Here is a 25,344-nt window from a genome sequence, read left to right on the forward strand (position 1 = left end):
TTTCGTTTCGGATCCCCGAGATCCCAAGACCCACAGAGTCCCGGCCCGGGCCACAAGTGGCCCTGGGGACGGAACGAATCCATGCTGGCCTGTCCTCTCCGCTCTGCACAGAGGCCACCTTGCACGCCCCCCTCCGTCTGCTCGAGCGTTTCCACACTGTGCACCCGGCGGCCTGGGGGTCGGGAGAGGGCGCAGAATGCAAGGCCAGGGGCAGAGCAAGGAAATCGGCCGACGTGTGGCCGAGAAACGTGATGCCTTGCGAGCGCACACGTGTCCGGACCTGGCCACGTCATCAACCACGGACACAGGTGAAGCCCAGCTTCCTGGGCAAAGCCACAGAGGGGAGGTGGGCACGGCCTCGCCTGAGAGACTGAGCCCCACCCGGCATTTCCCAGAAGCGCCCAGCCGCTGCGCCCCAGAGCGCTCTCGGTCCGCAGTCGGGTGCCACTTCCCAGGCGTTGGGGACTCTCAGTGTCCCCAGGATGGAGGCATTCTAGTTTTTGCTCCTTTCTCCCAAATCATACCTCGTAGATGTTCACCTCTCCGAGTTCAAGAAATTCACAAACCCGAGCCTAAATGGGGGTGAGGGGTGAGGGAGCAGGGAAGGTCACGACAGTGACGAGACCAGCCTCCCCGTGCCAGGTGCTGAGCCGAACACAGCTTCACGCACCCGTGACTTTCACGGGACGGAGCCTCTGTGAGGCTGAGGGGGCCTGACGGAGATCACAGGGCCGGAAAGTGCTGGACCTGGAACCGGACCCCACCCCATCCCCCCACTCCGTCCTCTGTGATTCCAGAATCCACCCTGGGCATCAAAGCGTGCCGGTAACATCACCACCTCGGAGGACAGCTTTCTGGTCACTTCTGTAGGCCCTGGATGTTCCTCGGTGGCCGGCCAGCAGCTGTTGAGCATTGATTGTATGGAATAAACCCGGCGTAAAGTGAGGTGGAGGAAAGGGAGTGCTGAGGTCGAGGTGCAGAGTGGGTCTTAGGCTCGAGCGCTTGGGTGAGGGGCAATCCAGAAGGACTTCCCGGAGGAGGTGGCGCTCAGTACACCCCCCCCCCCCCCGAGGAACTAACAAGACGTGGGGAGGCAGAGGAAAAGGAGACTTCATTCCCCTGGGCAGGGTTGCCAGCGTGGCCCCCTGGGGGTGGGGGTGGGGGCCGAACCCGAGCACGGCTGCTCCTGGAGACCTGTGCCATCCTCTTGACGGGAGGGAGGGTTAAAAACATGTCCTGAGAAGCACCTACCTGCCTGCCTGCCTACCGTGTGCCCGGTCCCTGCGAATCCCGGGATGAGAGCCATCTAAGTCACCGTCCCTCCCTCGGGGAGGCAGTAGAGTGTCGTGCACGGACTCCAGGCCCCTTCCCTGGCCCTGGGAAGCCCTCACCCCCCCCCCGCCCCCCCCCTCCCGCTGCAAAGTGAGGACCAGACTGTGCCGTAAAATGGGACTGCTCGTGCCCGGTCACGGGACACTAAGCCTCCCGTAAATGGGGGCTCAGAGAGATGCTTGCCCCGGAGGAGGGAGCCGCAGAGGGAGCCAGGGCCAGCTGGAGAGGGTGGGCCCACAGGAAGCAGGGGAGGCTCCCCGGAGGAGGTGTCTGAGTGGTAGCAAAAGTCCCCCAGGGCGGGCATTCCCACTTCAACCCCAGGAGCCCCTCCCTCTCCCCCAGGCAAGGCGACCCCGCCGCCGCTGAGCAGGGCGAGGTTTGGAGACTTTTCCTGAAGGTGGGGGCTGTTGGGAGCGCCCCCCCCCCGCCCCCCGGGGGACGGGAGCGCCGCCACCCTCCAAAACTGCACGGGCGCCCTCCCGGGTGAAAAGAACACTTGGAGGGGGCCCAGGGACGGAGCGCTTTCTTCCTGTGTTTAAATTTCTTCGGAAACTCTGACCGCGCGGCCGCCGCCCCTGCCCCAGCGCGGCCCCGGCGGCCCCGGCGGCCGCCGCAGCAGCAGCCGCAGCGGCGCGCGGGGCCCGCAGGGGGGCGGCCGCAGCGCACGGGGCGCGGGCAGGGCAGGGCCGGGCGGGCGGCGGGCGGGGCGGGAGGCCCGGCCCCCTGCGAGCGCGCCAACGCTGCCCCGTCCGCCCCGCAGAGGCCGCCGGGGCCGTGGATGCGGAGGGCGCGCCGCCCGGCCGGCCGGGCGCACAGGCGGCCGCGATGAGGGTCAACGAGAAGTACTCGACGCTCCCGGCCGAGGACCGCAGCGTCCACATCATCAACATCTGCGCCATCGAGGACATCGGCTACCTGCCGTCCGAGGGCACGGTGAGTGCGGGCGGCCGCGCCCCGGAGGGAGGGCCGCTCACCTGCGCGCGTCCGGGGAGGGGGGGGGCGCGCCGGAGCGCGTGGGGGGGGCCGCCCCCCCCCCGGGGCACGGCTGGGCCCCCCGGTGGGACGCCCCCCCTGTCGTGGGGGCCGGTGGGGGCAGCGCCGTGGGGGAGGGGGGGAGCCGCCTCCCGCCGCCGGAGGGTGGCAGCCTCCGGCACCCCCCCCTCCCCCGGTGGCGACAGCCGCGCCCTTCTGGGGTTGGACCCTCCGGCGAGTCGCTCACCTGCTGGGGCACGCGGAATCCCCGGGACGCGCCGTGCCCCGCTCGGAGCGCTCAACACCCGGCAGCCAGCGAGGGGACGCCGGTGGCACCGGACTTCTTTCCGCGCCGGTCCCGTCCCCAGCCGGCGCCTGGTGGGAGTGGAAGCCGGCCGCGTAGGCTAGCGCCAGCTGGCCACGTGCTTGGGGACCCCTCTCTGGGGCCTGCTACCCCCACCGTTCCCTCTGGGGCCAGATCCAGAGGTCACGGGGACCCCTGGAGGGCAGAACTCGCCAGTGAGGGGGTTTGGTTTAAAGTTAGAAGGAAGTTTGCCCCGGGAGGGAAGGGCTGAGAGGGGCCCTCAGTGAGAGCAGAGGGGACCCCGGGGTGCTCACTCCCGACCAGAGATCAGACTCTCCTTCCCCCGCTCTTCCCTATAGCGGCTGCCGCTGAGGCCCCAGCCTTGTTTCTTGGCTCTGACCTTGCGGGGATGCAGGCCTGCCTCCCTAGCCCCGGACTGGAGAGCCCGGCCGGCGTTCAGGGAGGCCCCTGTGGGATGGGATCCTGGCAGGGCGGCTCTCAGTGTTCCAGGGACAGCAGACACCCTCAGGCCCTGCGCCCTCTCCGCACTGGGGTTTGCACAGAGATGCAGGGGGCATTGGGAGCGGGTGTTGATGGAGAGAGGGGTGTCTGTTTGGGATAAATACCACTGGCCTCAGAAGCTCGGAGCCATCGTTTCGGCAAAAACACCGTGTGCCCACATCGGGTCGGGCGGCGGGCACCCCCGGGGAACGAGACGGGGAACGGCACCCCTCTGGGGCTTTGTGAGTGGTGACGGGAGCGTGGCCCAGGACGGTGGCGGAGGGACCCTCCCGTAGAAGGGGCCGGAGCTGAGAATTAGCCCACTTAATCTTGACGACTCTGGGGGGCAAGCGCTGTTACTACGACCCGTGAGCACGCTGAGGCCGGGAGTGGGGTCACCCAGCAGCTGGGAGGAGAGCTAACTGGGACCTAGACACAGAAGCGGGTGTCATGGACAGCTTGCCAGAGGAACAAGCGTCCTGGGGAAGGAGCTGGTTCCACCCGTAATGGGGGTCGGGTGGGGCCTTCCAGACAAAGAGGTCTGTCTCCTGTGGCAACACCCAGAGGCGGGAGTGTGGGGGCACCAGTGAGAAGGCGCCAGAGATGATGCCAGCCAAAGAGGTGGAGAGGAGTGGGCATTCCAGAGGAAGACCGAATTCCCCTTGATGATGGGCTGGGTCTGAAATAGGGAGCCGAGCCCTTAACAACGGCCCTGGGCTCTGGAGTTGTACTTCAGGGGCCTGTTGCTTATCTGGATTCAGAAACTCTCTGTCTGCCCCCGACCCTGGCGGGGGCCACGAAATCTGCAAAGACTTGGCCCTTCGTTAGAGGTCTTCACGGTCTGGGAAGGCGTAGACAAGCCCCGACGAGACTGTCGCCTCTTAATTTGCACACGGCTCTTCCTATGGGCAGGTTTCGGGGCAGTCCCTGGGCTCGGAGGGCCGTGAATCAGGGGCACTGACCCCACGAGCAGGGTCCTGCCGGTGAAATGTCTACGGGGCGGGCCGGAAGCACGATGGGGAGAGCCTCCAAGGGCATCCCCAGCACAGCTCAAGCCAGTGACGGTTGGTCGGTGATTACCCTGAGTCACCCGGTGAAGGCCGGAGGGCGTGGGCTGGTCACAGAGTTCCTATCCGGTTCCCAGACGAGCTTGCATACGTGCCGCTGCAGCATGGATGGAGTTTAACTTGGCCATCGGGACTCCCCTCCCATGCAGGCTACACTTCCCAGCTGGAGTCCCCGGGCCTCTACTTTTCCTGCCATTCCCAGGTTCCAGGATAAGAGTCAGCTCGTTGTTTCTGTACCAAGAGGCGCCAGAAACGACTCAAGAGCCAGAGGCCAAGTTGGACGCAATTTATTTCGCTAAGTTTTCTTTGTGTTTATCTTTGAGAGTTTCTGCTTTCGTCCTGCTGGCTGTCGGCGGCCCCGGATCTGTATGCCCCGACAAGCCCAGACAGCCCCAGAGAGAAGTGCCCGGGCCTGGTGTCGACCTGCCTGGAAAATAAGAGGGCTTCTCTGTCGGCGACCGACCGGGGACGATCCGTGTGGAGGTGGTGGGGAGCGCCCGACAGTCATTTGTCGCGCGGGTGATCTAAGCTTTAACGTTTGGGGGAGCAAAGTGAAGTTCGAAAGTGAACGCGGAAAGAGTCCCAGAACCGAAAGAAACTTCGCAGGTGGCTGGTTTCCTTTTCCCCGTTTTAGGAACAAGGGAACGTAGCAGCTTCTCTTTGCCCCCAGTTAGACCTGCCCCGGCTTCGGCCATCTCACACGAACGTGTGACTTCGGCTCCTGGAGCTCCGATTCCAAGTCAGAAGCCAAATAAAGGAATTCTGGTCCTAGGCCAGCTCGCCTCTTCTGCCGTCTTCTCGGAGTTCGGGGAGAGAGTTTAGAGAGGCAGGTGTGGACCGGACGTAGGCTGCCCTCCCGCTGTCTGTGGCGCTTGGGGCAGGCCTGCCGTGGAGGGGACCCCGGTCCCCTGACATCCTCCGGTGTGACCTCAGGAAGTCGTTTCTTTTCCACCGTGTTTACCGTCCTCCTCAGGGAAGCTCCTTCCGGGAGCGCTTCCTGCCAGGCGCTCTGGGGATGATCCTTGGAATACCTTCAGATCTCCCGTGACGCGTGTCCGCGTAAGAATCCCGTGACTTAGGTCGAGGGGACGTTTTTGTCCCCACCTTACAGATGGAAAAACTGAGGCTCGGGGCTGGGGCGTGTGGTGTCACCGTTGCTGGCCCGGCTGGGTCTCAGCTCCGGTACCCTTGACCTGGCGACGCCCGCCGGGAATTGTGCAGAGCCCCAGCTCGGGTGGCCCTTTATGTATGCGTGCGCTCGTTCGTTCCTTAACCACGCATTCGGCGCCAGGCGTCAAAAAGCTGAATGACAGATCCCCCGCCTTCAAGAAAGGTGTGCCGAGGGGCCACCTGCCCCTTTCTCGAGGATACGGAGAGGAGAAGGTCTCGAGGCTTTTTTCAAGCTTTTTTCGCACTGGAAAGTTGCACATACAGTCTAACCCGTGACCTCCCTGCTGCAACTTAAATCTTCACCGCTTCGTCCCGTCCTGCACGAGAAAAGCACCCACTGCCCCGCGTCACGGAAGGGCCCCACGGAGACACATGGCCACCACGGCCGCCCCCGTGGCCTTACTCTGCGACTCCCTCTCCAGCTCCTTCTATAGCCAGCTCAGAATCGCTCTCTGATCTGCATACAGTATGGTAGGAAGGGAACCCACACCTTCTGTGTAAAGGTTGCTAAGCCCTTACACTTACTCAGATAGGACCGCCCCCATTTCATAAAACTAAGACCCCAACAGAGAACGCCCCTGGTCCACAACAAATCAGTGACCGGGCCAGGCCCTGAGAGAGATCAGGGACTCTCGCACCAGTGCTTTGGGCTGTCTCCTGCCCGTCCCCACGGGGCAGCCCACCGTCTTTCACTTGTGGTCCACTTGGACCATGGGATTGTTTTTCCCCTGCCCTCCCCTATTTCTTTATCTGTTCTTGTCTCAGTTTCCACTTACAGCACACTCCTCTTGTGGGTTCTTTATATGCCGGGGCCTGGTGTGAACTCTTTGTGTATAGACATGTTTAATCCTTCCAGTAACCCTTTGAGGGAAGTCGTGTTATACGAGGGGGGTTTTATTATTTCCCCTGGCCCTCATTTTGCGAGGAAGGTTCCAGAAGGAGCTACCTGGGGTAGCACAGCTAAGTGCTCAGCTGGTCTTGGAATGCAGGTAGAAGGGACAGCCATTCCTGACGGGGCCTCCGTGCCGCTCCCCCCAGGTGGAGGGAGATGTTTCAGGGACATTTTTTCTCTCCCCCAGACTACAAAGGCCCTGAAAGGTCACGATCGGGCCCCAGCAGACAGATGGTTAGTGTTCAGTTTTGAACCCGGTTAACTTTTCCCTGTCTCGTGTTGGTGGGGGATTCTTGGATGTCCCCAGACCCACTTTCCTGCCCTCTGACCTGACGGGCTCACTCTGAATTTCCTCCCCATTCACTACAGCTTTTTTTTTTGTCCACTTTGTTCAATACTAGGCATTATCCCAGCCACCCAGGAGCATTTGCAGGGCCCCTGGCAGGTGCCAAGCCCCTTGTGTGTGTAGCTGGTTCTAGATGGAGCTGTGTGAAGGGGGGTCCCTGGCCCGGCTTTGGGGATCCCACCGCCCTGCTCCTGGGAGTTAACACCTCGTGAGTAGATGGTCCCAAGACAGCCCCAGCCCAAGAGACTCCGCTGGCCGGAGTGACCGGGGGCCCCCGGAGCACTGGGGATGGGGACTGGCCCCACGTCCGGGAAGCAGGGAGGCACCTGCAGGGAGGGAACACGGCGTGTGCGGAGGCGAGGACAGGGGACACGGATGTCCCGACTCGGGCAGAGCCTGCGGGAGTGGGGAGAGGAAGCTAGGGAAGTCGGTACAGGCAGGTTAGAGAAGGCAGTCGGCCCCCGCAGCGTGGGCTGACCTCCTCCCACGGGTGAGCCTCCACCCGCTGTGTGGGAAATAGTCCTGCCCACGGTACCACAGTGCTCCCTCATCAGGTCAGGACTCAGTGAGAGGACGTGCCCTGAGCTCAGGAAGAGTGTCGGCCCTGTCCCAGTTACTGGGGGGGGGAGGGTGCCCTGGGTGTGCAGACGGGACTCGGGGCTGGGCTCAGCCTCCCTACCTGTGCTGTATCCCCCCCTGCCTCCCAGAGGAGAGGAGGAGAGCCGCTCTTTCCTGCCTCTCAGGACCCTGAAAAGAGGCTGGGGTCTTTGGCGGACGTGTCCCGTGCGGGGCTTGGCGGGGCTGGGACTCCCTTCTCCCCTCCTCCTCCCACCCTGCCCACGCAGGTGGGTCCCTGGCCCTTGCTCACCCACGAGTCTCCGGATGGACACCCGTAAGAGCAAGCCAGCTGGGCATCCACACTGCCAGGTCCCGTGAAGGCCACCTAGGTGACCCTAGATTCCCAGTCGCTGCAGGTGGAAATCGACCGCTCACGTCCAGCCACCTGCCGGCCCTGGGTGCAGGCCGCGCCCTGTCAGGCTGTGAGCATCCTGATACCAGCCGGGGAGACTGCGACTGGGGGGGGGGGGGCATGACGCCCCCCTCCCTAACCAGGGGTGAGGCCCAAACGCCCCTCTCCCTCCAGGTGTGCATCCATCACTTTGCCTCTCTCCCTCTCCTCTCTCCCTGCTGCCCCCGAGCCGGACATTTGGAAGGAAATGATCACACGGGGGCCCCCGCCCTCCAGGTGTCCTTGTTGCACCTCGGACCTAACACAGACCATCAGCCCTGATGGTCTCCTGACCATCAGGCTTCTCCTGACCACGTGCAAGGCCCGTTGGAGCCCAGTGCAGGGGTCGGGGGGCATCCTGGGTCTCCAGGCGACCCTGTGGGGAGACTCTGAGCACAGCTCTGTCCTCGAACCATGGGGCCTGGGGCCTGCCTTCAGCCACGTGCCAGGCTCACGCCCTGTGGGGGGGGGGGCCTCATTCTTGGCTGAAGGTGCGTGTCTAGGACTGATGGCAGGAATGGGGTGAAAGCCGGGAGGTCAGGTTGCAGGACTGAGGCTCGGCTCTGAGGAGAGCTGCTCACGAGGCTACTTCCAGCATGATTTTCTTTCTTTTCCCTTCCTGCCGAAGACCCGTTTGCTGATTAACCTGTCTGCCCTCAGCAACCAGCAAAATCCCACTGGAGTTCTAGAAATTCGCGTTGAGTGTTAGTGGCAGTGCAGCTGTGCTGAGGTTTTTAATGTGTTTTTAACGTTTATTCATTTTTGAGAGAGACAGAGCGTGAGCGGGGAGGGGCAGAGAGAGGGAGACACAGAATCCAAAGCGGGCTCCAGGCTCCGAGCCGTCGGCACAGAGCCCGACGCGGGGCTCGAACCCACGAACTGTGAGATCGTGATCTGAGCTGAAGTCAGACGTTTAACTGACTGAGTCACCCAGGCGCCTGGCGGTTTTAATTTTTACTCCTCAGTCCCCCATTTCTGTCTCGTTGGCCCCCTAGAGCCCCTCAGGCAGACAGGGAAACCGAGGCAAGCAAATCCATGCAGAGCAGCCCCTGTCAGGGCCCTGCCCCGACCCCTCGGCCCACCCCAGGGCACCCCCTGGTGCGGGAGCAGGTGGAGGCCACCTGGGAAGTGGAATTAATGCCCAGGAGTAGGTAGACAACCACCCAGGATGGAGCCCGGCTGCCCCAGGCCGTGACCCTGCCTGCAGCCCGCCTCTCTCAGCCCCTCCCTCCGTGCCCACCTCCCCTCACCCTCACTCTGGCCCCCGAGACGACCTCTCGGGTAAACCTCTGAACCCACGCACTCAACTCAGGCTCTGGCCTTGGGGGACCCAGACTAACACACAGCTAACTGGCGTCAGAGCTGGAACCGGGCCAGGCGAGGGCCCACGGCCATGCTGCCGGGAAGTTACCCTGCACGCCGGCCATCAAAGGCTGAGATCTGTAGGCACGGGACCCGAGCGCCCCGGCTGGGGACCCTGGGGAAGCGAATAAAGGTCACTTCCCCGGGTTGGAGGGGGTGGGTGGTCTTGCACTTTTTCTGGCCGCCTTTGCAAGCAGGCCGGGCCCTCCCAGCAAGCCCGCTCCACCTCCGCTGACCGGGAGGCCTCCCGAGCAGGGGTGGGGGGGTGGGGGGTCCGGCCCGGCCTCCCTGCATCCGTGACGGCGAACGTCCCCTCGAACGCCGGCTCCACGGAGACGGGGCCGCCGTGCGCCCACCCTGCCGGCCCCAGGGTGGGCGCTCGGGCGGTTAGGACCCCGCTCCCCTCCACGGGCCCGCCCCTGACGGTCTGACAGGGGTGATTTGTCCTCCCCTCGCAGCTGCTGAACTCGCTGTCCGTGGACCCCGACGCCGAGTGCAAGCACGGCCTCTACTTCCGGGACGGCAGACGCAAGGTGGACTACATCCTGGTGTACCACCCCAAGAGGCCCTCGGGCAGCAGGACCCTGGCCAGGAGGGTGCAGCACGGCGACGCGGCCCCCGCAGCCCGCGGCACCAGGCAGGACCAGCCGCTGCCGGGCAAGGGGGACGTGGGGGCGGCGGGGGGGCCCGAGCCCCCGATGGACTACCATGAGGACGACAAGCGTTTCCGCAGGGAGGAGTACGAGGGGAACCTCCTGGAGGCCGGCCTGGAGCTGGAGCGGGACGAGGAGGTAACTGTCCCCGCTTCCTGTGGGCGCATGGGGTGCGCAGGCCGGCCGGGGCCCCGGCGCCGTGTCCAGAAGGCAGTGCGGCGAGGGGTCCTCCTGGCTTTAGCCCGCTCTCCGACAAGGGCCGACGCAAAGGCCACTCCTGTTAAGGTTGGGCAGAAATCGCTTGTTCGGGTTTGGGGGAGACCCCCCAGCCAGCAACCCGCACCCACCAGCCCCGGAGACACCTGCTCTCGGGGAGGGGCTGGCCTTCGGGGTCAGGGCATTTCCTGCTCTGGTCACGTCCTTCCCTAAGGAAGACGTGCCCCTCCCCAGGGACTGAGGATGAAGCTCTCCTGGAGACTGACCTCGGCCCTTCTGGGGCCTCAGTTTCTCAATCTGTCAGGTGGGGAGGTCAGTCTGGCTTGATCTCTGGGGGCTCTGGTGCTCTGAAATCCCCCGACCATAAAACCGTTTTCTGGAATGCCTGTTCCTGGCAAAGCCTGAGCATCTTTCGAAGGAAAGCGTTCTGGGGAGAATGAAAGGCTGAGTCACCCGGGGTGCAGGGCCGCCCCGGTGGCGGGAGGCTGGGCAGCGGCCGGGAGCGGGGCCTCGGCAGCCCTTGGGACAGTCGGTGCTTCCCTCCACTTCTCGGCAAGCTTGCCGTGCCCTCCCCTGCCAGCTCCTTAACCTCTCTGTGCACAGGGTGGTGGGGGGTTCCTTCCGCGAGCACTGCGGGGACAGGCCCCTCGCCCACAGCGCTGTCACCGTGCAGACTGGCCGAGAATGAGCAAAGGTCTCTGCGACACGTTAAGAGCAGCGCGAGTAGTCAGCAGGCGGCCTGAGGGAGTCGTGAGCCAACGGTGCGTGTTTAAAAGTTGGTTTCAGTTTGCCGCGTATCATCGAGAACCACCGCGTCCTTAAATGATGGATGCTTTGGGTCTGGCGAGAGGGACGCCTTTGGGGTCCTCCGACCAGCAAGCCAGTCGGTGGAGTCAGCTGGTGTGAACGCCCTTTCCCGACACGCTCAGAGTGCTGGCCCCGAATGCGTCCGGAAACGCGTGGTGGGGCCTCTCTCTCCCCTGACCTAGCGGTCGAGGGATCTCGTGCTGCACACAGAGCATTTCTCTGGGTGACTTTTCTCCTTCGGAGGCTCGGCTCCCTGGCGGGGGTTGATTTCTGCGGCTGGAGTGGTTCCCGTTGGAGGGGCCTGTGAGCTTTGATGTTCGGGGTCCTAAGGAGACTGCAGAGGGCTCTCTCGAGGGCAGGGCGCGCAGTGCCCGTCCCTTGGGATTTTCTGTCTCCTCACTTTGTCTGAGACCTGAGCCCTGGGCCGCTCAGAAGAGGGGAGCCGTCGGTGCGCTGACTTCCGGCACGTTCCGCCCGGCCAGCCCCGTGCTGTTGTCCGAACAGCGTGGCCACTGTGTGGGCTCAGCTCTGACGTGGCGCTTCGTAGCTGGAGGAGACAACGGGCTCCGTCGGAGGCAGGAGGGGCTGCTGGGCGAGCTTGGGCTCCGAGCTACCTGTGCCTGGTCCGTCCGCTAAGGGATGCGCTCCCTGTTCCCGTCATTCTTTCCCGACGACGGCTTCAGAGTCTTGTGCCCGGAAGGCCCCCCCCAGGTGTGGCAATGCGCACTGACCCCGGCCAGATCCCAGAGCCTTGGCCTGCCCTTCGCAAGGCTTACGGGGTCGCGTGGGCCTCACTTTCTCCATCTGTAGCGTGGAACGGCGGTCGTCTTTGTGTCAGTGGGTGATCGTGAGCAAAGGGCAGGGGCTTAACTCGAGTCTGGCACGAGGCAAATCCTGGGCTGTCGTTAACGTTAAATCACGTGTTATGGTTCATCTGGAGGAGGGGGAGGAGCCTTTCCAAGTCCACTGCAACACACATGCCTTTCTTGAAACTTCACAGGATGTGATCGTGACTTTGAAGTAGAAAGCAAACACAGAAGGGTGCCTGGGAGGCTCAGCCAGTTGAGCGTCCGACTTTGGCTCTGGTCGTGATCTCACGGCTCGTGGGTTTGAGCCCTGCTTTGGGCTCTGTGCTGACAGCTCGGAGCCTGGAGCCTGCTTTGGATTCTGTGCCTCCCTCTCTCTCTGCTCCTCCCCCACTGACGAAAGCACTCTCTCTCTCTCTCTCTCAAAAGTGAAAAAAAAATTTTTTTAAATAATAATAAAAAAAAGGAAATGGAGATATGGTAGTCACTGTCCCACAAAAGATCCGGTTTTCCCAATAAGACCTAAGAATTTCATTGAAAGTTTTGCCCTATGGCTAAAAGAGGTTTTTCAGCAGTGGATGTGGGTCGTTTTAAAAGCGAAAGCAGCACCGGGCGGCTCCAGTCTCCAGCGGCTGAAGCCAGGCCATGTCGTCTCCCTCCCGGGGTCCCTCGAGTCATAAACCGTGTTCTACGAGGGCCCCTCTCACCCCCGAGCTTCCATCGGAGATGGCCAGGGCCCAAGGCGGTTGGCAAAACCATCCGCCCGCCGCAGCCTGGTGCCTCCCCCCGCCCTGCTGGACACGGGCAGAACCAGAATCTGTTCAGAGACCGTCTGGGCGCAGCCGCTGAGGTGTGTGCCGGCCCCTGCCAGCGTGATTAGCAGACCTCGGCTGTCGCCTTGATTTCAAGGAGAGACGTCCTGGCTAATGAGTCACTCCCGGGGGTGTGTGTGCTCCGATTACAAGGAGCGAAGGGTGGCAGTTTTGGAAATAGGATAGCCCCCAGGAGAACCCAGTTGTGCAAGCTGACCCGATTGGAAGCGGCACCGGGGCTTAGGTGCGCTTTCCTGGTGAGAAAAACCTATGCGTTCCATCAGATACTGAAACGCTCGCGAGGTGGGGAGTCACTCTTCAAGGAGGGGCTTCTGCCATGCCCCAGTGGCGCCCCAGGTCCCGATCACCAAAACGCTTCAGAGGTTTCAAGACGTCCTCAGGAGCCAGTATCACTCCTGGTGGAGAAACCCTACATCGATAGCCTGGATGAGGAGGCAGAGGAAAAGAGGGAGGGAGAGAAATGGGGCGGGGGGCGGAGGGCAGGGAGAGAGAACCTCAAGCAGGCTTCCCAGCACGGAGCCCTACGCGGGGCTTGATCCCATGACCCCCGGATCATGACCTGAGCCGAAATCAAGAGTGGGACCCTCAACCGACTGAGCCGCCCAGGTGCCCCGGAGGAGGGCCCCTCTTGCACTCTGCTGGCCCAGCCTTCTGCGGCCACGACCGGGCAGCTGCGCAGAGGTCACCAGGGCACGGACGTGACCTGCCTTTGCTCCGCGAGAGGCCAGCGGGCGTGCAAGGCCGCACTGCTCCTGGGCAGAATGTGCCCCCCAATGGGGCCTTTCTCCCAAGTCAGGAGGTTTATTGCTTTGAAGACGTCCTGGGATGATGTCCTAGGGACGCGGACCGGTTAGTGCCCTGGGGCAGCCCGAACAAATGACCACAGATTGAGTCTCACGGTTTGGGGGACCAGATGTCCGAAATCGAGGTTTCGGCAGGGCCGTGCTCCCTCTGAAGGTTTCAAGCGCAGGGTCCTTCCTGCCTCCGTCAGCTTAGGGGGCCCCCGCATCCCTGGGCTGTGGCCGCGCCCCTCCAGCCTCCGCCTCCGCGGGGCCGCCTTCCGTGTGTCTCCTTTGCTTGTAAGGGCCTGCCCTCCCGCGCTGTGACCACGTCTTAACCTGAGCACATCTGCAGAGTCTTATACCCAAATAAGCTCCCGTCTGAGATTCTGGGCTTAGGACGTGGACGTCTCTTTGGGGGGACGCCACGCACCCACTGCAACAGCTGAGGCTGCGCTGGAGCGGGCATCTCGGGGGTGGCGCGGTGCCCGCGGCGGGCAGGAGAGGCGTGGCTCGTGGTTGGGGGCAGATCGGGGCAGGTGGTCTGGAGGGCGGGGTCCGGCCTCGGGCAGGTTGTCCGGCTGCAGGGCCCGGAGACGCACAGGGACGCTCGGGGTGGGGGGGGGGTCCCGTCGGGATGCTCGCTCCGACTCAGCAGGCCGGGGGCGGGCCTGAGCAGCGTCTCTAACCAGCTCCCAGGGTGCACGGTGGCTGAGGAGCCCGGAACGTACTTGGAGTTGTGAGGAGCTGGCAGGCCTTTTCCTCCATGAGCCAGCAGAAGCATCCCCCGAGATGGGCCCCCCAGTGTCCACGCGAGCCCCCCGCCGTGCACTGTTCGGTCCCCCAGAGGCAGCCCCGGACAGAGACCCCAGCAGTGGCTATGCTGGGCCGAGGGCGCACGGGGCACGGGAGACACACTGTCGCTCACACCCCCCCCCCACCCCGGGTACGGGACAGTAAAGGTGGAGCCTGTGGCCGGGGGTCCCCCATCTTTCCCCTCCGCACTGTCCTCCCCCAGGCACCGTAGGCTCCGAGGAACCCCATTTGGAAACCACGTCCCAGACGCCGGGAAGGGAGAGACCCCGGGGCGGACAGGCCTCGGTGCCGCGATCCGGAGGGTGGCCCCACACGTCCGTTTTGGACACGAGGTTCAGGAGGGCTCCCGTGTCAGAGGCCCCAGGACGGCATGACAGGAAGTGGCGGGAAGGGAGGGCGGTGCCCGCCCCCTCCCCACCCACCGCAGCGGGGCCAGCGTCCGGGCTTCCCACCAAACGGAGGACAACGTTTCCTTGCCACTGAAACCCGTCAGCGTTTTTCAAGTCTGGCCTCAAAGCCTGCCGGACATTATTTATGTCCGCGGGTCACTGCCGAGAAGGCCACGCGCTCAAGTCCCGGCTGTGTGTGCTGGGGTGGCTGGGGCCCATCCTGCCCCGGGGTTGAACTTGACCCTGGTTTTGGTAGAGCTGTGGAGGCCACGGACGCAGGAACCCTGTCACGTCTGTTTGCTTTCATGCTGCTGACGGGGGCTCACCTCTGCACCCAGGCCGGCCGGCCGGCGCTTCTCGGCATGCCTGCCCCAGAGCTGACGTGGCCCCCGAGGCAACGGTTTCCCATCTTTGTTAGCGTGGATGTTGCCTTTCAAAAGCGAGTCAGGAGGAGTGGCTGCTGTTTCCAGACGAGCTTCGGGGGTGCACAGTGCGGCGGGGAGGTCGGCCTCCGAGCTCCCAGTGAGGCTCAGACCCGCTCGGCCGGGGCAGCCGGGGGGCTTCTCCTCTCTGGGCCTCAGTTTTCCCGCCTGTGAAATGGGGACGATGGCCCTTCCCTCCTCGCGGAGTGCTGGGGGAAGGCTGGAAAGCAAACAGCTCCTTGCCCGCAGCCCCCCGGGACCCCTCCCGCCCGACGGGAATCAGAAGGCATATCTGGGCAGGGCAGGGTCCTCTGGTGCGTGGGGACCCCTCGTGCACCACACTGACACGAGGTGACTGTGGCTGGTGGTGGGAAGGGTTGCCGTGGTCCCGGGAGAGAGAGGTGGGGGGGACAGAGGATCCAAAGCAGGCTCTGAGCTGTCAGCACAGAGCCCGACGCGGGGCTCGAACCCACGCGCCGTGAGATCGTGACCCGAGCCGAAGTCGGACGCTTCACCGACTCCTCTGACCCTCCCCTTGCAGGCAGGGAGGATCTTCAAACACGTTTGCTGAGCGTTAGGGCTCCTTATGACATGTTTTTGTTTCTGGAAGTTCTGCTTGGTTCTTTCCCAAATTGGCTGTGTCACTTTTTCCGTGGTTTCCTGTCCTTTGCGGGACCTTTCTGACTTGACGTTTATTTCTTTGAACGAGGTAAACATGGCTGGTTTGTGATCCATGTAATCCTTTCTGTGTCCCCTGGCTGGGGGGGGGGGGGGGGGAAGGACTTGTGCACGTTCTCCCCGGCCGCCTCTCATCCTGGGGCGCCTCGCCCTCTCGTCCGCCGGCCCCTGCCCTTTACATGCCCGGGGGCCCCCAAGGCCTGGGAGGAAGGGGCCCTTGTCCGGAGAGGCTTGGGGCTTGTCTGCATCACCCATCTGAGGGCGTTACAGCTGGAACCACCTTGAACCAAGGTCACAGGCTGAGGTCCCCGGATGCACTGGATCCGAGGAGTTTGGGGGCCAGGACTTTTCAGGGCGATCTCCACCTCCTCCCCTCCCCCTTCTCCTGCTCTGCCCGGCACCACGACCGCCTTCCCTGCAATTGCCCGTGTGTGGAGGGGGAGGGCCCTTCCTGGGGATCTCCAGGGGTGTCCAGCTCCCCAGGGGGTGGGCCTGGGGCCGCCCTGGGAACGGCCCAGCCTTGGTCAGCCTTCTGAGCCCATCAGCGCCCTGCTCTTACCCCTTGAGCTCCTTTGAGGCTGTGACGTTCATTTTATTTACTTTTTGCCTTTCACAGAACAAGGACCGCAAATGACTATTTTTGGTGATTTATTTATCACTCATTCCCTCAGCACACCAGGCCTTGGGGCAGAGCCCGTGTCAGGGACTGGGGGTACAGATGCCCCCCGCCCTGTCCTCGCTCCCGTTCTCGGCCTCCCCCCAGCTCACCTGAGCTTTGATTGGTGGCAGCGGTGTGATGGTGTAGGAGGCGTGGTTGCCCCAGTGCACGACGTGACCGCTCCTCCTGGACAGCATAGACGTGGTCAGCAGAGAGACTGTGACGCGGGGCATGCCCGTTAGCGGACCACACGCCTGGTGACGGAGGGTGACTCCGGGACGCCATGTGGGTGGGGGGCAGGTGTGAACCCATCAGGGTCGAGCTGCCCCGAGCCAGGGCACGGCGGTACCTGCCAGCGGGTCGGGGAGGGGACTGCCCCAGGCTGCGCCCTGCGGGTGCTCGGCAGGGGTGGCCTCGCCCTCCTCCCCCCGGCCCACTCGGCAAGCGTCATCGAGCACCTGCTTCAGGGACCCAGGGCACCAGGCACCCTCTCCGTCCCTAGGATCAGGGGATCCGTGGTCAGCCACGCGGACATCTCTGGCCCAGAACCAGTGTTCCAGGTCACATCCGTGCGGGACACTGGTGCCGACCAGAAGAGCAGACAGACACCCGTGCCGCGGAAAATGCGCCTGGCAGAACACGCGGCACCGGGCGTCACGGGCCACGAAAACCTATTTGTGGCAGAGAACAGGACCCCTCCCCGAGGGCAGGCCCGGCATTCCGAGGGCAGGGTCTGGAGGGGGCCTGTGCCAGGTGGGCGTCGCGAGGTCCTCGTCGGGAGCTGAGGCCCGGGTGGTGGTCGGGGGGCCAGCCTGAGCCCCTCCTGGGCTTCCCCTTCCGGACTGAGCTCAGGCGTCCCTGCTGGGGACAGCAGAGCCAGCGCCCGTGGAGCCGGGGCAGGGTCAGCACACAGGGAGGGAGCTGCCGTGGAGACCTTTCTGGTGCCACCAGCACCCTGGGGACCCTCAGTTCCCTCAGTCAGTTCCCTGCGGCAGCCAGAAAGGTGCCTGCGGGGCGTGAAGCGGCCTGGGGGTCAGAGGGGGGCGAGGAGACGGTGCTGCCCGGAGCGCTCTGGGGAGCCAAGGGCAACCAGAAACCGCCCATGCCTGGTCCTTGCTGCCGAGAACCTTCCAGCAATCCCCGAGCCCTCAGCTGCCGGAGGAGGCCGCGACCAGATGGCGGCCGTGGGGATGTGGGGGGAGCCCTTGCGGCGCTCAACCTCCGCGAGTCCCCTGTGGGGATGTTATTTTGTTTGGTTTGTGACTTTCTGCTTCCTTCTGAAAGGAAAGTGCTGGAAACAGTTCTGGCGAGGTCACAGCTTTTGCGAGTTTGGCTCAGAACAGAGACTTGAACGTCCTTGGTTTGCGCCCGGAGAGCTCCTGGCCAGGTGGGCATGTCCTCGGCTTGGGCGCCGGGGGCCCTGCCCCTGCCCCTGCCCAGGACAGCGCCAGGGGCCTGCGGGCGCTCCCGCCCCTCGCTGCTCCGGGCATCCGGCTGGGGAAACGGGGACCCGGCCCTCTGGCGCTTTCTTCCCGCTGGGGGCGGACTGCGGTCAGGCCGGGCACCACGTCCGAGAACATCCCACATGTGTTTTTTCCGAACTGGTCACACGGCCCCTTTCCCAAATCCCGCCAGATGTTTCCTGGGAGAGACCTCGTTGCTCACGTAAACAGAGGAGCGTGCTTTCCCAGGCAGGCCGGCCACAGGCACCAGCTCCTTCGTCGCTATCCACACAAATCTCCGTGGGACTTAGGAGAGTTGATTTCGGGTCTTTGCGGGTGGGTGAGCGGTGCCCAGAAATAGACCCGGGTCTGTGACACGGGAAGACAGCCTCCTGCTGCGTGTGGGCTGTTGACGGTCACTCATCCCCCCCCCCCCCCCCCCGCCCCGGGTGCCCCGCGGGGTCGGCCCGCGCCCGTGAGTCACCGGGATCCGGGGCCCTGCGGCCTCTCAGATCTCGGTGCCCGCCGGGGCTTCCCCGGGCTTGCTGGCCAAGGGCGCCCGTGCACGTTAGCCGCGTGGCCTCGGCTGCCCCGTGGCCAAGGGGAGGCGTTCCTGAGCAGAAGTAACAGAGTGACCTCTCCTGCCCGCCGGGGGGCTGGGTGGGGACGCCAGGGGCACCAGGGGCTGCCCTGAGGATGCAGCAAGTCTTATGCTGCAGAGATTTGCAGATGGGGAAACGGGCTCAGAGAGGTTGAATCACTCGCCAGAGACACACAGGGTTGGGACAGGGTGCTGACTCGGGCCGCCCAACCTCAGGACCTCATCCGGTGCCTGCCGGACCCGCCGGCCCTGGAGGAGGATGGGGGCTCCGCTCCCCAGAGCCCCCTGCGCTGGGTACGGCACCCTGGGGCCCCTGAAGCCCTCACCCGTCGGGCCTCTGTCCCGAGCACCCTGGTCCTGGCTGGTCGCTCTGAGGCAACTTCAGGCCCCAGCTCCTGGGCCCAGGCTTCTTGGAAGCTCCTCTGACCACGTAGACAGGCTCCCTGCACAAAGCCCTGCGGGGCTCAGAGCTGCAGCTCTAGACCCGCGTGGCGGGCTGAACGGTGGCCCCCAAAGCCGCGTCCACCTGGCACCTGCAAACGTGACTTTGCTTGGAAGAAAGGTCTTTGTGGATGGAGTTCAGGGTCTCTGGGCAAGACGACCCGGGATTTAGGGCGGGCCCTCCACCCAATGACAGGTGTCCTTAGAAGAGAAAGGAGGGGTTTGAAACATGGAGGCACACAGGTGAGGCCACGTGGTGGCGGGGGCGGGGGCCAGGCAGGACCTTCCCGCTCGAGCCTCCGGGCGGACTGTGGCCGCGAGGGCAGCTCGGTTTAGACTTCCGGCCCCGGAACCGTGAGAGAACGAATCCGCGTCGTCTTAAGCCGCGCAGTGCGTGTCATGAGCCTGCCCGGGGTCCCCAGCTCCAAGACGAGGACAGCAGTGAGGCCCAGCCCCACCCCCCAGGCTTGTGTTCGGGCTGAGTCCATGCACACCCGTGCGCCAAGCGGGTCTCAGCACCGTCACGGTCGTTCCTCCTGTGTCTGGCTTTCGTCCCCTCACTGGACGAGCACGTGTGGGGCGCGTGCGCCGTGCCCGTGGGCAGTGGGGCCGGGAGGCCGAGGCCCCTGAGCGGGACCGGCCCTCGTGCTGGGGCAGCACAGAGGAGGCCTGTGCGGTGGCACTGAGGCCAGGGTCCCGGACAGGACGACTCCCCTGGCCCCCGAGGGGAGTGGGGGCTCTGGCAGAGGAGGGGCGGGCTGGGATTCCGCCAGAGGGCATTTGCCCCCCTCTCTTGGGATGGGGAGGAAGCCCCAGATGGAGCTCGGCGTCGGGGAGGGCCCCCTTCCCCGGGCCGGGTGCAGGTGGGGTCCGCCTGTCACTGTCTGTGCCAACCTGGAAGCTTTGCCTCCCGCCGCCCAGCTGCCCGCGTTCTCCTGGGTTCCTGTGAATTTCGGCTTCGCGGGCTGGTGGGCGGGTGTATTTGGCCCACGGAGGATGTTCCTCTTAGCATCCTTCCCCACGTGACTTTGGCCCCATTGTTTCTCCCCCCGAACCTGCAACAAAGCCACGCGCTGTGCCCACTCCCGGGCTGGGGACGCGACACGGAGCCTGGGCCCGAGTCTGGATGCTGGGCTCACGCGGGTGACACCCTCCCTTCCACATCCTGGGCCCCTTTTGCCAAGACTCCCGGTCGGTCCCCTTACGCCTCAGGACCGTGGAAAGGAGAGCCGGGCGGGACCTCTGGGGCAGCCCGGCCTTTGAGCCCGGGGTGGGGGGACCCCTCGAGGAGTCGGGTGGGCTGCGGGCCCCTCTGCCGTAGGCGCCTCTGGCTCACAGACGAGCCGTGTTTCTTCGCTTTTGGTCGCGGTGACGTCACCACCACGGGGCACGCTGGTTATCTCGGGGCGCTCAGAACGTCCGTTATGTTGCACACGCCTCGTATCACCTCCTTGGGGCTGTTGGAGCCACCAAGGGAATCGAGATCCAGAATTCAGGGGCTCGGAGATAGGTCGAGGGGTGTCGGAGGCTTCACGTGTCTCACCAACAGGGGCGGGGCGGTGGCCCAGGTGAGATCTCGGACGCGGCCGCCGTGGGGGATCTCCGCGGTGTTGGCATCGGATCTCCGCGGTGTTGGCATCGCCGTGCTGCGCGGGGACCTCAGAGCCCGTGTTCCTTTAACGCCAGCTTGTAGCCTCTGACCCACCTCCCTTGGCAGCCAGCGGTTGATTCTCTGCTTCTGTGAAACCCGCCGTCGAAGATCCCGCGTGTCGGGGGTCCCACGGGGTGTTTTCTTTCTCCGCCTTGTCTCCTGGAGCAGAAGGCACGGGTCCGTCCACGCTGTGGCAGATGGCGGGATTTCTGCCACGTCGTGGCCTGTGATCCTCCTTCGTGCACACACGCCGCGTCTTCTCCCCGCTCGTCCATCTTTGGACGCGGTGGTTCCCCTGTCTTGGCCGGTGTGAAGGGTGCTCGTGAGGGTGGGATGCGCCTATCTTTCCAAGGTTCAGGCTTTTTCCCTCTGGATATACAGCCGGGGCCGGGGGGCGGGGGGCGTTGAGGCACCGTGTGCTGCTTTTATTCTGGGGGGAGGCTGGGCCGTGACTCTACTCCCCAAGCCCCGTGTTGCCGCCGTGAAGGGCCGTGGTGTCCACACTGATAAAGCCCCTGGCCGTGCAGCTCCCGGCCGGCCAGCCCCCGTAGCCCTGGGCCGTTCCTCGCTGTCCCTCAGTCCCGCTGGCCCAGGGGGAAGCGACTCCTCCTCCGAGCTCTCAGCAGTTTCGGGGGGTGCCAGGCTCCAACAGGCCCGCCCTCGAGCCCCTGTACCGGGCTGTCCGCTCACGGGAGCGTGGAGGCAGCGGGTGCAGACGCAGGGGCCGCAGGGGGACCGCGGGGGTCCGCTGGGCACAGGTGGAGACGTGGCCTGGCCCCACGGAGGGAAGACATCCAGCTGGGGGGTGGGGACGCCTCCACTTTGCCCGTCCCTGCTCGGGGACACCGGGCGGCTCGTGTATCCCCCCGGTCAAACGGGCCCAAGCTCCCTTGTGAAAGGTCCTCTTTTGTGGCCGTGCCGCTTGGAGTCCCTGAAAATGCCCCAGGTGTCCCGGAGTCCGGGACCCCGGTCCAGGCCCTTCTGGCTGCCGGGCGCCCTGCAGGGAGGGGGGCCAGGAGGAGTGAGCGAGCACCCCAGCAGCCGCGGTCGTGCCCCAGGGGGAAGACGGTCCCCGACCCCGGGCTCTCCGCGCTGACCGAGCACTTCTCTCCTCCCTAGACTAAAATTCACGGGGTTGGATTTGTAAAAATCCACGCGCCCTGGAACGTGCTGTGCAGAGAAGCCGAGTTTTTGAAACTGAAGATGCCGACGAAGAAGGTTGGTGCTGACGTTCCTGCCCCGAGGTCTGAGTGTCGCACGGGCACGTGGAGGGGGAAATGCCACCGGGGGGGGTCGGGTTGGGGGGGGGGGTTCCTCGGCTGTGGTGAGAAGCCGAGCGAGGGCCGTGGGCTCCCGTGTCCTGACTGTGGGGGGTGTGGGGCGGCCCCGAGGGGGCCTTTAGAGACCCCGGACCAAACCCCAGCAAGAGATCGGCGTGGGCAGAGGGGTCAGAGGAACCTGCTATAAACACAAACACAGGCCTCTCAGTCTTGCTTTTCCTGCTTGCGGTGTTTCGGCTAATTCATCAGGCTCCTTTTAATTACGTTTCCTAGCTTGCTGGGATTTTTCTTTGTAATCTCCAAAAACTTCCGGCCGGGAATCGGCCTGACAGCGTGTTCCTGAAGCTTAGCGAGGCGTCCGTGTTTACCTTCGCGTGCAGAGAGGGAGGCAGGAAGCAGAGCTGTCCTCGGGCGTAAATCAGCCCCCGGCTGCTCGGGTCCACTGAGACCGTCTGGATTACCTCTTTTGAAATGAAGGGAAGTCCACGGGCAGGTTTTCTGGAGGGTGTGCACTTTCGGGGCTCTCCTCGGACTCGGCCGGGCTCGCTGGGTTTGTCTGGAAAGCAGGCGCGGAGGGAGCCTTCTGGCCCATCCCGGAGCTCTGTTCCCAGGACCTGCCATCTCGGGGGGGAGGGGCAGTTCTGTGACCTTCTGAGAACAGACTGCGAGGGTCACGGCTCAGCAGATGACGCAGACTCCCCCCTTCCCGGTCTGCTCTGCAGCTGTATCACATTAACGAGACCCGTGGCCTCCTGAAAAAGATCAACTCCGTGCTCCAGAAGATCACGGACCCCATCCAGCCCAAGGTGGCAGGGCACAGACCCCAGACCACAAAGAGACTGTCCTACCCCTTCTCCCGGGAGAAGCAGCACCTGTAAGTGGGGAAACACCCCTCCCCCCGCCCGCTCGTCCCTTCCCAGAGGGCCCTGCCGGGTGGCCCCCGCAGCGCGGTGGGTGACCTGAGACATGCAGGTTGCAGGCCAGTCCCCTGGGGCCGAAGGAAGCTCCCCATCACCCAGGGATGTGGGAGTTTCGGCCCCAGAAGCACATCCTCATAAGAGCCTATGGTTCTTGAGCACAGAAGAGGTTCAAGAGTGCTCTCCAAGGTCACCGTCCACGGAGGAGTTGTGAGGCGAAGAGTCTTGTCCTTCTGCCGGGGGACGCTTAGGAAAAATCGGGTGGGCTCGAGTGAGAGCATGCTTGCACCTTGGCCCGAAGCCCCAAAGCGGTGATCTGGGCACCTCCTCCCTCCCGCCCCGCTCCGTCCCTCTCCGTCCCTCTCGGGATGTGTTCCAGTGGGAGGGTCCGGTTGACCGTGCCTCCCGAAGGCTGCCGAGCTCCATCCGGGAGGCAGGAGCTGAAAAGCAGCCCCAGCTGGAGTCCTGACGCCCCAGGGACTCGCGGCCAGCAGGTTTGCCTGGCACCTGTTCTGGAACCTTCCCTCCTACTCGGCTCCCGAGGGGCAGTGGGGCGTAGCCCCCTGGGTCGCTGGTGGCTGCGGCTTCCATGGGGCCTCGCAGGACACAGCTGGGGTGTGAGCAGTGATGGAACAGCGAGGGCTCGGGCTCTGGGCCCAGTGGGACGTGGATTTCAAGCTCGGGGCGGGGGCGGGGGCGGGGGTGTCGCCAAGATGCCACTGGTCTCCCGGGGCGTGGAGAACTGTTTCTCGGTTCAGAACTGGGGCTCCTGCTCTGGCAGATGTATTAGTCACAGGGCAAGGACCACGTGCTGCACTCCGCTGTGTTTCTCGATCCTGCCAGGGATAGGAAGTTTTTAAAAAGTGGCCCCCAGCCCAGCTCCTTCCAGGAGGGGGGCTCCAGGACGGGGGCGCCCCGGGTTTTGAGGGAGACGCCCTCCTTCTAGGACCCCACCCCCACCCCACGCCCCAGCCTCCCTCGGCTCTGCCCTGGCTGACACCCTTGCCCAAGCCCAGCTTGCTTGCAGGCTCCATGGGGACAAAGCCACCCTCCCCGGCTGTACCCTGAGTGCCTGGGGGAGCGGGTAACACATCCCAGGGTGGGTTGGCATCATCGGTTGAAGCAGAGACTGGGGGTGTCGTCAGAAGGAAGCAGATCCTTAGGAGGGAGGCGTGGGTGTGCGGGCCTCCCGGAGGGGGGCAGAGGGACGAAACGGACCGTTCCAGACGCCCAGGGCTGGCTCACCCCTGGCATCCGAACGGAGCTTGCCCAATTTCACGGTCACGGCTCCTGGGGACAGCGTGGCCTCCCAGGGCCTTGGAAACCGGGAGAGCCGTGACCCCAGTGAACTGTGTGTCTGTTTCTGCCCAATGTTTCAACAGATTTGACCTGTCTGACAAGGATTCCTTTTTCGACAGCAAAACCCGAAGCACGATAGTAAGTATTGCCGTGGGAACCACTGGCTCACCAGCAGGGGGGCCCCGGGGACACACGGGTGATGATTCCATTTCGGCAGAACGCCTCGGGTGGAGGGCCGCTCTAATTGCCTGCGACAGCAATAATTAGAATAATGAGACGGGGAGGCTTCAGGGGCCCAGGGGGAGCCCCCGCCCCTCCTCGGGAGGAGGAGAGCCTCTAGACCCCTCAGCGTCTCTCCCCCGCCTCCCTGCCCTTGCCCTTAGTGGAGATCGTGGGGGCCCAGGCCCGGAGGGTTCCAGGCAGGCAGTCCCAGCAGGAGCGATGGCAGGGGGGCAAAGCTGTGTGGGTCGGGGTAGATTGTGGGGGCTGTGCCAGAGGAATGCACTGGAGTTGGAGATCTGACCAGGCCACCCTGCCCTCTTCAAGGTATCGGTTTAATGTTTATGCATCAGCCACCGGCTTGTCTGCCAGCCAGGCTGGGCCACGCGCGGCTCGGGACCCGACTTTCCTCTACACCAGAAATTAACCTCGCAGCCAGGCCACCGCCGCTGCCTCCCCTGCCCAGAAAGCCCAGCCTGGAGGGGAGACGTGCAGGGCTGGGGGGCGGGGGGGGAGCAGCCATTGGCCTTGAACAGATAACTGCCCCTCGCGGCTGCGTCCCCTGGCCGGCAGGTGGCCGGGCGCGGGACAGCGGTGCCGGTCGCGTTGGCGAGGGGGGCTCGGGAAGGCAGATCTGGGTGCCCTCCGCCCTCGGTCCCCTCCCAGCCTCGTGACCTCCGGAGACACCGAGCCTGCGTCAGAACGAGGATGATTCTGGCTTCCTGCTCGAAGGGCGGTGGTTCACTTCCACGCGGGGTGACCTGGGCACAGCGTGATTTTCACTCAGCGTGTTACTGATTGATCCTGGCAATGAAGTCTCATAACAATAAACGAGAAGGAACTCGTTTATGCAAGGACATCGGCCCTCTGGCATAGCTGGGGGCCGCCAGGTAGCCATCAGGGGGAGCGTCTCCCTCCGACTTCGAGCACGGGAGAGGAGGAGGACCAGCCACGGTTCTTTGTCACCATGAAATGGGCGAGAGTCGGGACGGCCAGCTAGGGAGACTGAGTCACGTGTCGGTTTCAGCATGTGCGCGTGCCCCCGCTTTTTGCATGATCTGGGGTTGCCAGGATGCCCCCAGAAGTACAGGGCAGGGTGCAAATTCGTGAATTCACACTGCTGAGGAAGGGGGAACATAGGTGAACGGAGAGCTCTAGACCCCATCTCATTAGGGGTCTCTGTAATAGAGCTCCGCCCCTGACCCCCAGGTCACAGGTGCTAAATACTGACAGAGCGGTCCATTTTACCTCCGGGCTGGGGGTGGCCTCCCCCAGAGACCTCGAAGGCCAGTTTGTAAACCGCCAACCCCCAGAGAAACTGGCCGTCCAGAACTTTGCCCTTGGTTAGTCCGGCCCCATGGTCTTTGAGACCTGACGGTCTCCGGCATTGGGGGAAGGTCATTCTAGGCAAAGGTATGGCGGTCAACAGCCCCTCTCGCCTCCCCCCGCCCTACCCCCCGTGCTCCTGGCATCAGGGTCGCC

The 25,344-nt window shown here is 64.2% G+C and overlaps 1 protein-coding gene across 12 annotated transcripts in view; it reads left to right on the forward strand.

Annotated features, from left to right (window-relative positions):
• The first annotated feature begins 2,123 nt into the window (after positions 1-2,123).
• Positions 2,124-25,344, forward strand: part of ANO1 (anoctamin 1) — an 81,966-nt gene continuing 58,745 nt past the window's right edge. For 11 of the 12 annotated variants that reach the window (XR_006208497.1, XM_042958982.1, XM_042958986.1 and 8 more), the window contains exons 1-5: positions 2,140-2,265; positions 9,414-9,746; positions 21,267-21,365; positions 22,150-22,301; positions 23,727-23,781. Coding sequence is in view for 11 of the 12 variants with exons in the window: in XM_042958982.1 (XP_042814916.1) it covers positions 2,158-2,265; positions 9,414-9,746; positions 21,267-21,365; positions 22,150-22,301; positions 23,727-23,781 (747 nt within the window). In the remaining variant the exon portion in view is untranslated. Of the gene's footprint in view, positions 2,266-9,413; positions 9,747-21,266; positions 21,366-22,149; positions 22,302-23,726; positions 23,782-25,344 lie in introns of all 12 variants that reach the window. The other variant, XM_042958992.1, reaches the window with a different exon arrangement.

The sequence above is a fragment of the Panthera tigris genome, chromosome D1, assembly GCF_018350195.1.
Source record: "Panthera tigris isolate Pti1 chromosome D1, P.tigris_Pti1_mat1.1, whole genome shotgun sequence".
Lineage (NCBI taxonomy): Eukaryota > Metazoa > Chordata > Mammalia > Carnivora > Felidae > Panthera > Panthera tigris.